Source organism: Toxotes jaculatrix, chromosome 24, assembly GCF_017976425.1.
Source record: "Toxotes jaculatrix isolate fToxJac2 chromosome 24, fToxJac2.pri, whole genome shotgun sequence".
Lineage (NCBI taxonomy): Eukaryota > Metazoa > Chordata > Actinopteri > Toxotidae > Toxotes > Toxotes jaculatrix.
Window position 1 is genome coordinate 5,848,929 of NC_054417.1, and position 13,538 is coordinate 5,862,466.

Genomic DNA, 13,538 nt, shown 5'->3' on the forward strand with positions numbered 1-13,538 from the left:
TTTGTAAATTTAACGGGGCTGCAGTTGTGGCACAGAGACCAATAGCTGAGTTTAATCAGAGCTGATTGTGTATCTAGTACAGCTGCTCGTGAGAGAGGTTCTAAGGAAGCTATGGGTGAAGTTACAAGCACATAAACTCTACTGTATCTGTTACATATTGCACAGAAAGGTATGCACATTACCTAAACCTGTACAAACACACACACACACACATTTTGAGTAGTTCTCTCTATCGCCTGTGGCCCAGATCTCTGAGTAAGTCGATGTGGAGTCTGTCTTAGACTGCAGGGAATTACCTCAGCTCTGAATCATGTGGCGCCTTGCCTAGAGTGTGCACAATGAAATCACCCAGCCATCTTTCTTACTCATAAACTGTCAGTGGGCCTCACACAGAGGCTGGACACACAATGCAGGAGTCTCGAACAAGCTCCAATTAGGCCGTCTGAGGCAAATTCAGTTGGAGTGGTGACATTTTCATTTCTGTCTCAGTGGCAACCCGGGACTGATGCTGAAAAATATTACTTTACAAATTTAACTTTGCTTTCCTTGTTTTATTGGATAGACAAACAGGAATAGTTGAAACAGGGTGCACACAGACACACACTACTGAGTTTAAGTGAGTTAAACCTTAGACTGGCAATGGTGGAAGTGATAAACTCTATAAACTTGCATTAACCATTATAGGTGGTAAAGGTGGAGCTAAATTTTAACTACACTGCACTGGATAGTTTAATCTATGCATTTTATTTGTTTATTTTTTATTTTTATTTTACTTCAGTCCTGTGCTTTGTATGTAAAATCTCAATCTGCTCCAAATCTGCCAATAAAAAGAGTGAAATTAAACAATAAAGTCGAATAAATAAATAGATATATTATGTAGCTAATAAAAACAACTACCCATTTCTGAGCTACCAGGAAGTATTGAATGCTAGAAAACCTTGTCATTTAGTATCAGTAGTACACTTTTCAAATTGACAACATTATTTCATTGTTGCCCAATTACAATGACAAACTAAAAGTGAGCACATTGTTGTGAAATACTGGAACAGCAACTCTCGAGCTCAGTTAGCTGGAAACAGTTGGACGTGAGTCGAGCTGGATGGATGATGATGTAATGCCTTTGGGCAGATTATTCTCTCTCACATCAAACGCTCAGAAATGAGTCCCAGCATGCTTTTGGTTCTGTTCTGGTTTGCCTTTTGGATATATTTACTTTAGCAGAACATAATGCTGAAAAAGTAATAAATTACTTGGCGACGGAGCTTACAGTTCTTTTGCCTGTGAGTTTGCGGCTTACAGCATTCATCTATTTATCACAGTCAGATTTATCGTAGTCAGTGAGTCACTGAATGGCCCATTCATAAACCAGATGTCACAAAGGCACACTGTACACTCCAAACAGACCTTGGTAGGTAGCCACGATGCTTTTTATTCATAGCTCACTATGTCATCAACGCTGATGTTACCCCTTTTTCCGATCAGACCACCTATCCACATCTGTCAAACAGACAAAGTAGGTACACAAGAAGACCACAGCGCTCCAGTGTCTAAATCCTCTGGCAGGCTGATTTGGCGACCTTTTTCTAGAAAAAAAAATTCACGTTGTGGGGAGATTCATCAGCCGTGAATGACGGTCGGCAGCTTCGGGTAATTCACAGCGACAGGACTGAACCTCCAGGGTCCAAAAAAGTTCTGGCACTGTCAAAGAATCTGTGGCATAATCGTGCTTTGTGGCCAGTGGTACGGCGTGGTGATGATGACTCTATTCCGCTGAGTGACTAATAATAATATGGAAGGCAATGACGACATGCTGCTGAGCTGCATACATGACAAATAAGGAACTGGACGTAGGATGCAGGTCTAGTTTACGGCCTACTTATAGTATGATGACAGAACAGGTTATATCTGCACAGTCTGACATGCAATAAGCAGAAGTTATGTTTACACATGCACACTCTCCGAGGATGATGGAAGGACAGTTCAAATTTAAACATTTCTATTGCTACTGGTCATGTACTTTGCATTTTGGTGCTCGCCATGTTGGTTGGTGGAGTCTTTTCTTATTTCCTGGGACTGACTGATGTCTAGGATTTGTTTAAAGGCAGTTCAGACTATAAAGGACATTAATGAGCGAAGCAGCTGAGGCAGGTTGAGTGAAATTGGCATCTATGCCCACTAATGCATAAATCCTCTGTCCAGAAAATGTAAATTGAAACATTTCATCAGCCACAAAGAAACTCCTGGAATGCACTAAACTTCACAGATTGATTACATGTGACAGAGTAAAAGCATCTGCATGTTTTGTTCTTTTAAGTCCTTCAAAGTCATGGTCATGGGCTGAAATCTGGCACATTATGTATTCTGCTCATTGTTTATGGTTTTATCTGACTTAATGCAAAGATAAATAAGGTAAAGATACAAAGACAGACACATACACATGCAGAAGATAAATGCTGCAGAAAATACACATGCATATCTGCTTGCAGGATATAAAACATCCTGATCCTTCATCTTCTATTCATTCAACAGGTAAAGGAACATGCGCTCCCGCAGCAACAGTCTGGAGGACATAACCAAGGCCAAGCCAGTGCAGCAGCAGAAGGCGGACACACGCAAGCAATCTGCGGAGCGAGAGGAGCCCTCAGGAAGGGCTGAGCGCCGCAGCCGACACCGTGAGCCTCCGGATGACACCGGCACCATTCAGCGGAATCACAAGACGGCCAAGAACAGCACCTGCGTCGGCGGGAGTGGCAGCACCAGTGGTGCTGCAAAGAGCGGGCGGAGGGAGAAGGGCAGGGACCTTTCCCGGGATGACCTTGTCTTTCTGCTGAGTTTGCTGGAGGGGGAGCTGCAGGTAATCTAAACCGTAGATATGATGCATAAGCATGAGAAAACTTGGATTTAGCCCTGGGAACATTTAGCCAGTACAGCAGCAGACAGGCCTGAGGACATGGCACTGACCCCAGTCGGACATAGAGTCAGACACGGTGGCTCAGTGGGCAGTGGGCACTCAAGACGGACTAAGCCTGTGTTAATGGACAGCAAACAGCTGAGGCCACTTCCTGTCATTCTGGATCCAGGAATCTCCTGGCAGTGTTGTTGTATGATAGCAACAAGCCAAAGTCTGCCTCTGCCTGCAGAGGTTAAAGGGGCTAGATACAGTTCAAGGAAATGAAGTAGACAAAAACAAATAAAGAGTACAGATAGAAGTATCTATTCCATTGCACTGGACTTTGATTTTTGTAGATAACCAGCCTACAAAAGAGAAATTAAATTTAGAAAGGACTGCAAAGTGAGCTAAATATTTCCATGTACCCTCGAGTAACTGCTTGGGAACATGTACCCCTGGCTGAGAACCACTGCTGTACAGTAATCAATGGTGAGAAAATGGTACCCTTCCGAGGCAAACTTTGATAGTATGTGATTACATTCGACTTAATTACTTTCTGCCACCTGGATCTATTTTCAACCCAGTGGAGGTTTTCAGACTGACAATTTAAAGTTCACAAAGTTTAATCTAACCAAGTTCACATTCTTCTCCAGGCCAGAGACGAAGTGATCACAGTGCTGAAGGCAGAGAAAATTGACTTGGCCCTGCTGGAAGCCAAATATGGCTTTGTCACACCACAGAAAGTCCTACAGGCCCTGCAGAGAGACGCCATCCAGGGCAAATCTAATGTCTTCGAGGAGGATATTTATGAGAAGCCCATGGTAGAGGTAACACCAGCTTTCAATTGTAATTAAAGAAACTATTCTAAAATACCCTCAGTGACTGACAAACACAGCAGTCCAGAGGTGACAGAGGTTTTCTGTGTCCTCATTCCACAGCTGGATAAGTTAGTGGAGAAGCAGAGGGAGACACACCGGCGGATGCTGGAGCAGCTGCTGATGGTGGAACAGTCGCACAAACAGACCCTGTACAAGCTAGAAGACGAGAAGAGGAACCACGGAGAGTTCATGAAGAAGAGCGACGAGTTCACCAACCTGCTGGAGCAGGAGCGAGAGAGGTCAGTGTGTTAATTGTCGCTTCAGCCCTGCGGTGTGTAAACGTATTTATGTTGCTTTCCTCAGGGAGATTTGATGACATATGATTTAAAAGCAATTACTAAAACTAAAACCTCATTTTAGTTTCAGGGTCTAACTCACACTTTCTTATATCTGATTTAAATTCTAATTTTGGATGCCCTTCAGCTACATCAAAACAAATTGCATCCGCTAACCTCCTGTTGTTTAGAAGGCAGAGCCGATGAGCTTTGGAAAATAGGGTGTCAATGAGGATTAGGCTTTTGATTCCTGTTTTTAAATTTAAATTACAAAAGTTGCAAAACACTTCTATAGACCAACCGCAATGATATGACATTAAGTGACATTAAGATCCAACAGGCAGAACAGTAAAAGCACAAATATGTAAAGTGACGTTCAAGTGACAACGCCACCACATACTTTAAAGACCACACAGCTGCTAAGTGCAGAATCGAATTGAACCCAAAATTACAGCTGATGCAGCTTCCTTCTTTCAGTAATATCTGTCATCTCTGATTGCCTCACTGTCCCTGCGGTATGAGCGTCCTGTTACGAGTCAGTGTCAGCATCTTCTTCACAGTTAGAAGCCCTCTTTGAACCATTTCAGCAGACAGAGTGGAAGTGGTGTGATTACATTTTTGTCTTTTCCCTTGTGATGGAAGATAAGAATAGCGGCCATTGAATAATGCTGAGTGCCTTGTTCAGGAGTAATTTGTCAACTTCCAAAAGAGGGGGATCCAACTCAGGGCTGCCAAATTTTAAATGTCTTAATAAACCTATGTAATGTTAGCATTAAATCAAAGTGTTCTTCAGGACTACAGAGGGAAATCCACCCTGAAGAACTCCATTATTGTTTTCCCATGACCTGGAGTAGGTCCTCTGCTTTTATTATCACCTTTTATTGTACAACTCTGCACAAACCCAGAGCAAACCAAGAGTTTCTTCTGGAGATGATCCAGCGACTGAGAGTGGGAGGCAAGACTATGTCGACAGATCATTTAGGTTTGAGCTTAAATACACAAATAAGCTTTACATTTACAGCTCTGCTTTATGGTAGCTCTGCGGATATTTTTGGACCAGAGTGAAAAACCATATCCCTGGAAAACTATCATATAGCTACAGTAAGTGCCAGTGAAGCTCAGAGGAAGCAGCTCATAACGAAGGACACTTGAAGATCAAGTTGTTTATGCTGCGGTTTCATTATGTGCTATAATGTGGTAAATCTCTAACTGGTCCAAGTTCATAGGAAGAGATCACAATTGCTTGAATGTGCAGTTTTGCTTGCTCTCTTTTTATCACTCTGTCGCGTACTCTGACCTAAGACCACAAACAGATTTTCAGCCCTGCTAGAAGCATTCACTGCGAGCACACAGCATTTAGCTCAAAGCATCGCTGCACGTGAACACAGCATCACAGAGCTGCCGGTGTGGCCGTGGACTAAATGTGCATGATTCATTTAGAAGCAGTGATAACAGGCTAAAGCATGCTGCGTCTATTCATGCAGCAAATTGCAAACAGCCTCATCACAGCTGTAATTCCATCTGCGTCATGTTAAGAGGTATTATACTGTAAGTGCGCTGGATTATGAGACATTACAACTATTTTAGATTACTGTACAGGCATGTTGCAGAAGTCTTAACGCCTCCAATGGTGAAAACATGATCCATAAAATGCTGTAATGTGAGATGAACCTGGGTTGAATTATTTGGAAGTGCTGTTTAACTCTGCTAGCCAAGACAGAGACGGCTGGAGGCCTAAGGTGGAAACACGTCTGACTGATTTCTTCTGTAAATGTCACATGGAGAGCAGTTACTGGGCAGTGCTCTGTTTACTGCTTCCTCAGCAATATCACATATCATACACACACACACACTAACCAAGAAGCTCGCCTACAACACACACAGACACATGTCCATTAAAATACACACACACGCACCCTCAGCAATTAATTTCACAAAGGAAACACAGCTGGACGTCGGCCCGTGACCTATTTGGGACAATCACATCATTGCACTTTAGCCGTAGCAGAGTGTTTGAGTTGGACCAGAGGACGGTGTGACGACGGTCTGTACTTTGTCACCATGCATGTCAGGAAGGACAGGCTGCCATGAAAAATAGGCCTCTGTCCAGGGTCCAGCTAATTACCGCGTGAGAAAGGGCAAAAAGATTTATTCATCTGAGAGGAGAACAATTTAAAAAAAAGAAAAAAGAAAAACTAACCTAATGGCTCTGAGAAGCATCAGTCACACTGTGTGTTCATCAAGATGCCAGATTACCATGGAAATAGTTGATGAGGGTGTATTTTTTCAGTCTTGGGTTCTCTGGTGGACTTCAGTGTTAGTATGTGTACATAAAAGCAAGTAAAAATGTGTGTGGGGTGGTGTTCAACATCTGCCGTTGTCATCTGTCCTCAGGGGTTGGACGCAGCCTTGTTTATGTAACTGAGTACTCTGTTACAGTCGTGGACGCAGGCGTGTATGAAGTTAATCTGTAAGTGTGTGTGTTCAGAGGTGTCTTCTTACCTCACTCCCTCCCTGACTTGTTTGTCCAGACAATCCTCACATGAGACATTATATTTTTCAGAGCTGCCACACGGATAATTATGAGTTACACTATACATATGGCACTGCTGTGAGTGTACATAAGAGAGCTCAGCTCCTATTCGATTCATAAATGAGGGGTCAAGCAGAATTCGTATCGTACAGTGAACAGTAACACACGCCTCCCAAATTTCAGCAATGCGTTGCACAGATCTGAGTGTCAGGCAATCTGACATGTTGATGCAACCAGTGTGTGGTTTATGGGGGCTGTGTGTGGGACTGTTTCTTGGTTTCCTGGAGTTGTCAATGTCAATGTGAGGTTGTCAGGAACCAGCTGGCACTTAGGGAGGTAACAGTAATAGCACCTGGCCGAAAATATAGACCCACTCACAACCCACTGTAAAACCACAACTTGGCATTTTAACACTTAACACACACTATACAGTGTAAGGTGTTAATTACTGACCTTTGGAGGTGCTATTAGGAGGATTTAGTTACCTTTAGACATAGCCAGTGATGTCCCTGTGCTCCCAGATCTCACTCATCACTTCGGTTTCTAAAAAGTTATTATAACTAACAGAACTGAAGGCTAACATGACAAAACTGGACCCAAGCTGAAATCAAATAAACCAGAGTTATCCAGCATCAATAAAACCAGGGAAGTATTCTGTGCTGTTAAAACGTTCGGTGCTGGTCACAAGGAAGTTTCAACAAGACGTAGAGAAGACATATTTCTGTCATGTAACAGGCCACTGACCCTCTAAAGACGTTGACGTAGACATGTCATCAAGACTGCCTCGGGGAGGAAGAAACAGAGGATCCCTGAGGAGCTTGAGTAAACAACATTTTAGTCCTTTGCCCGAGCACAAAACCCGAAGTTTGTTCAGCAGCTTCTGTTCTGCTCTGAGCGCTTTTCCAAAACACTGTTACAGAGGGCCAGAAAAACTGCAACCTGAAAAAGCTTTGACTTCTAAAAGGAAAAGCCACTTATCACTTGTTTGAGGTGAGCAGCTGCCACGACTCGACATGTACAGTACGAGAGGCACCATGTTGCACCAGGCTTTTATTTCAATCTCGTTAATCTGTTGTTGTGTGATGCATTTTAGCAGGATGCAATCATTTCCGCTTCCTGGGTTGTTGTGATTGCATCCTGGGATAATGTGCAGCAGAGTTTGGAAATGGACAAAACCTTTTTTCCCTTTCTTTCCTTCTCCAAATGCACACACACTCATGCACTACACATCCTCATCTCCTGCTGCCTTTTTTAAAAATTTTGACCTTTTTTATAGCAGGAAGCCTCTGACTGCTGACTGACCTCCTCCCTGGAAGCCCTAAAAAGCATGTAAATCCGGGCAGGGGGCTGGGGATGATCCCCCGTTCCCCTCTGATTAATTGTCGATCGAGCAGCCGTCCATGAGTGATGACCTCATTGCGCGCCGGGTACTGCAGGAGCAGCAGGGGTGTGAGAGAGAGTGCGGCGTCCTAACCACCAACAGATGTTACTTTAAACATGACTTCAGCTCACAGATATACACTCACACTGCATACAGCCACGCCATGACAGGCCTTCTGCTCGCCTTTGTTCTTTCGTAAGGAACTGCAGGGCAGGGAGCGAATTTTATGACCATCTGTATCCTTTGGTTTCATGCATAGCATAAGACATAACTTAAACTCTGGCTCACGTTAGAAATATACTGTTACAGTACATCATACGACAGCATACTATGCTGTCATGTGACGCACTGAACCCAGTATGGAAATATGAGACGAGAGTCAAACCCCCAGTTCATCCTTCTATCTTTACCATTTAAAGCTACACCAGGCAACTTCACATGTTGACGTCTCCAGATGACAGCAACCGGCATGAAACAACACCCCTGAATACCTAGAACTCTTATGATGTAACCTTATGTTTACCAATCCAGCTGGCCTGGGATCATTTTTATACCAAAGGGAGAAGAGAAGCAAAACATCTAGCGTTACCGAGTCCAGGTTGTTTTTGGATGGAAGTCTCACTTGCTGCTGTTTGGTTGGGTTTTTCATTACGTTTTCAATATTTTAATGTTTCTTTTTGTGGGTGATCAAGTGTACGTACCGGGTGCCAGAGTTTAATTTGGCAGATACACATCACAAACACTGCCACAGAATCATAAACAGAAAAACCGCGTTATAGAAGCTGGAAAGTGCTCAGAATTACATACTTATGATCACAGACTACAACGTGGTTGCTCTTATTGTTCCTGCTGCGCATTCTGGCTGTGAAAAGATCTCCTCTTAACGTGATTCCAGTGTAAGAGACGAGGCATTTTAATACACAATCCCCTCTTTGTGTTTCCCTGGACAGTGTTTATTTGCTTAGCTGGGATGGATGAATAGTAACACAAAGAGGGATTTTTTTTCAGAAAAGACATTAATGGGTCCTGAGATAAATTTGAGGGATAAGCAAGAAAAATGTACACCAAATTATGTTTATTTTTGGATGAATTTTGTGCAATTTCTGTTTGTATTTCTTGTGAATACAGGATACATTGGCCCATTTATGCGCTAAAATACTTAAAATAAGACAAACCAAGGAGGAACAATCACTCTGTGACTACACAGCCTGTTACACGAGACATTTACAGGACAATATAAACTACAACTTACACCAAATAATCTGTATTTTTCTCACAACTTTCTTTTGCATTAATTCTGGTAAAATATATGATGACTGATGAGTCCATAAACTAAAACAGGTAAAACACTGTCTTAGAGTTACAGCAGAAATCAAATGCTGACTGACCTGGACCAAAGTCCAAAGACCAGATTTTGTCCAATCTCTGTATATATTAACATATTCACTGCTTGATCTGTAACCTATATGTTTTGAAAATGATCCTGAGCCACGAGGCATCTACATGAATCACTGAAATCAGATGCCTGTGGCTGCTGCATGTCATTCTATTTCAGCAACATGTTATGACTCACACAAATTAGATGCGTGTACTTTCCCATGAAAATCCTGAAAATTGTAATTTTCTGTATTTTATTAGTCACTATCATTGCACAATGCAAATAGGCCTTTATGAGGAAGTTCAACAGTTGTGAGTTTGCCATGGAAACAAAGCGATGCGGTGGGAAAACAGCTCGCAGATAATAAGTAAAAGTGTGTGTGTGTTGATGTAATTTACTGGTGCAGTAAGTGATAATCACTGTTACTAAGCTTTCTAATGCAGATAAAAAGCACAGTGGCTGCAAACGTGACAGCACACAACCTTCCTCCTGCTCTTAACGGTTTGCAGGGCACGCACTATATGTTCATGCCATCTGGTTGACTTAACTGCAGCCGTGGTGACATCACTCATGTGGATCTGATCGAGAACATTCTTCAGCGATGCCCTCATCATCGCTGAGACGCTTATTATCCAGACCTGCCCTGTTCTTTGAAGCAGAACACAGCGGTGTTCAGTTTTTACGATCTGGGATTTTTAGTTAATAATGATCACTGTTCCTACCTCTGCAAGTTCACCTCAGAGGCAGGCTGTGAACTTTGCAGGAGGAGGGGGAAAAACATTTAAGTCAGAAAGCATTTTGTACAAATGACAGCATGTTCTAGGAAGTTGTCAAGCAGCTGTTGCCCTGTGCGTACACATATTCCACTGCATGCATGAGCAGGATCTGTCTTCACCTATGCATCGTTAAGATATTATCAGTACTCCCAGAACTGTTGGTGAGGAGACAAAAATCTGCCTCATTCATCAACTGTTGCTGACATGTGACGTCTTTCCTGAGTCTGAGGACACCTGTGCTCATCCCAAAAATGTTTCAGCCTAGTGCATATTATACATTCCCGTTCAAAGCCAGTTGGAGCTTTTGGTGTGATAAATGAGAGGATGAGATAAGTGAAATATCTGGTCAGTTTCAAACTATGAGAATTTCTAGACTTTCTGGGGAAAAAAAAATGTGATACGTGTTTATTATAAGCTGGTACTGGAAAGTACACGTCTCTATAATGTGTTTTTGAAGCTCTGTGTCAAACATTTCCTTTTATGGGAAGGAAAGCTATTCCTCAAGCCGACTACTGTACAGTATATGACGCTATTCAGATATTTGCACTTGCACTCTTTGAAGCCTCACCAGCGAGCCTCCATGTTGAGGTCAGGAATCACACAAATATGACACATTCAGCGACACCCTCTAAACACACATATGACATCCAGCCACCTCTCTGCGCTCTTTCAAAACACATTCTGCCTTGTCTCCAAATACGTCACTACACTGCTGGGCCTTATTTCCTCGAAAATCAAGAGCAAATGGGTTTAAGCTCGAGAGTTCTCAGCACTTCGCTTGGTAAAACTTTATGAGAATGTCTCCTAGTTTAGTTGACAAGCGTAGAACTAAATAGTGAATCTGTGGATGAATTAAATCCAGTCAGAGAAGGGCAGCACAGAAGGAAAATGAAGACTGAAAAGACACTGCAGTACAACAATTAAAGTGCTGGTTGTTGATGTCTTGGCGGCTCAGTTGCCAAAAATGATGTGATGCTTTGGCCTCTGTGAGGTCCTAACATTGAGCTCCAACACGTTTGCACAGTTTTCAGTCTCCATAAAAGAGGATGTGGATTATTTTAATTAGTAGCCAGGGGTGGAAAGTAACTAAGCACATTTACTCCACTACTGAAGTAGGTTTCAGCAAAATTTGACCCTATCTCTTGTAGACTAATCTCTACAGTGGCTACTATAACTTAAGTTACTAATAAGAACATTTTTTCTTGCTAACAGACAGAAAACTTTTGTTTTAGTTTTAGAGCATACTGAATGTCTGATGTTGCCTCTCATTTAAAGATATATTGTGATCAGATACATTAAGGTAATACAATATATGACCAACCTGAGATAACATGGTGTCACAATGGCTTTAGGTTATATTGGGTTACTACTGACAAATATGGATGTGAAACTAAGAGGAAAGGTGAATCCTTACCCTGCTGCATTTGTTTTTCCTGCTTCACACACCATCTTTGTTTGTGTATCTAGACGCTCGTCACTATCACTCCCACATCGTCGGAAAAACTGAGCGGCAACTGACCTAATTTGGGCTGGTCAGCCAACACTCACTCCCTTTTCTGCATTGGCCAGATAACGAACATATTGCTCCACACACTCCTCAACCTCAGACTCATTTGTCTGAATCTACTGTAACAAAGTTGATGGTATTAAGACAAGGGAACTCAGCCTCCATTTCTTTCACTTAACCCTCAAAGCTGTTGAGTTGCACAACTTCATCTATAAACTGTAGCACACTGACTTTTTCTGTAAAGTGATTTATTTGGATAATAATGTTTTGCTTAGTCTAAGATCAATTTTAAGAGTGAAGAATGATATTCTCATAATAAAACATGCATCTCAGAGGTTTTTTGGCCTGGAGGGCGTTTATTATATTATGCTTTGAAGTAAAACAGCCTGCATTTTCTTACTTTGTCTCAATTAATGTGGAGAAAACTGACATGGTATTCATTTTTTCTCAACACTGTCCAGCAACAAATACACAAAATTTGCATGATCAGAGTTCAAGAGAAATGAAGGTGCCACATGCTCAAATCTGAAAGAAGGGAGCTTTATATTGCAGACCTGTGTGTTCTGGCCCTTGAGCAAAGCATTTCCTTATGATCTAATGGAAACAACTAGATGTTACGGCTTATTTTGTTCTAGCTTGCTTACTGGTGTGTGAACAAAGCAATTTCTGGTCATTGTAGTTTTATTTATTAACTCATAGATAGAATATGATGGTAATCTTTGAAACGATAAAGACAAGGTGCATCAGCGCTTAGAGATGCACAGTCTACTCCAAATGCTTTGTCCACCTCTGCACCACAGATGTGCAGGTACCCATTAATAGTGTTACAAGACAGAAGCCAGTGACATAAAACAGATACCCCTGACATAAAAGCGTGTTTTTATGTGTGCACTCTTACCTTCAAGTGTGTGTGAGTCTGTCAAAATATTGCTCCAAACCATCTGTAAACTGGGTGGTAATTAGGCCTGGAGAGTCGTCATTGCATGGCGTAATGTGATTACATCTCCCTGACAGAATGCACGATTAGACCTCACCAACCACACGAACGTAAGGCTCACTGCTCGTACATTTCCAACCTTTTTTAGACTTGTTGTAAAAGGAGAAGGATCGATCCTAAAATAGAAATTACATATTGTATGCTAGTTCTGTAGTTCAGGTAATGAATTTGAGCATGCAACTTCTTCTAGAGCTGCTCAGCTGACAAAAAACGTGAAATAAAAATTTAGTGGCACTGTCCTGCATTTGATACAGAAATAGTCGTATTTTCTATTTCAGAACGAATGTCAAAAAATTCAAAGAAGTCTATAAAATCACTGTTTGTAGGTGCAAAAGGTTTCTTTCCAAATTAAAGACCTGTTTTTCCAATCAGTATTTACATGAGATTGTTTCATTTTACAGTGCATTTTTCCTTTTAAAGGGGTAAAAGCTTGAGTAAATACCTAAGTGTTTATGTGTGAGGTTGGACTAGGTTAACAGACTTAATGGCGTCTGTGCAAAGGTTGTATTTCAGTCAAGTTTGGAGAAAACTGGCACTGTCAGTGGCATAAACATTAAGACCAGTGGGTGACATAGTGCTTTGTAATGGCAAGGTGGCACCCATGAGTTTGACTAAATATGAAATAAAGAGTTTTCCAGTAAAAATTAACTGAGCAGCAGTGTTATTAGAGCAGTCTGACAACTTATTTGTAACAGCAAACGTCTCATAGGGTTAAAATAAAAAAAAAAAAAAGAAGGGGAACAACTGAACGGTCAACTGAACAGAGCTTGACAAATGATTATGGTGACTGGGAATCCACAGGAGTGATGTATGAGCTAATCTTCTATTTGTGAAAGGAAATAGCACGAAGGGTGGAGGGCCGGGGTCAAGCAGGAAAAATGCAGCTAATGTAGAGTTAGTATGACATTTCTATGCTTGCTGTG

The 13,538-nt window shown here is 41.8% G+C and overlaps 1 protein-coding gene across 2 annotated transcripts in view; it reads left to right on the top strand.

Moving 5' to 3' along the window:
- filip1l (filamin A interacting protein 1-like) overlaps positions 1-13,538 on the top strand; it is a 63,618-nt gene that overhangs the window by 18,735 nt on the left and 31,345 nt on the right. For both annotated transcript variants that reach the window (XM_041032525.1, XM_041032524.1), the window contains exons 2-4: positions 2,530-2,854; positions 3,544-3,717; positions 3,829-4,007. In XM_041032525.1, coding sequence (XP_040888459.1) covers positions 2,540-2,854; positions 3,544-3,717; positions 3,829-4,007 — 668 coding nt within the window. In that variant the 5' untranslated portion in view covers positions 2,530-2,539. The remainder of the gene's footprint in view (positions 1-2,529; positions 2,855-3,543; positions 3,718-3,828; positions 4,008-13,538) is intronic.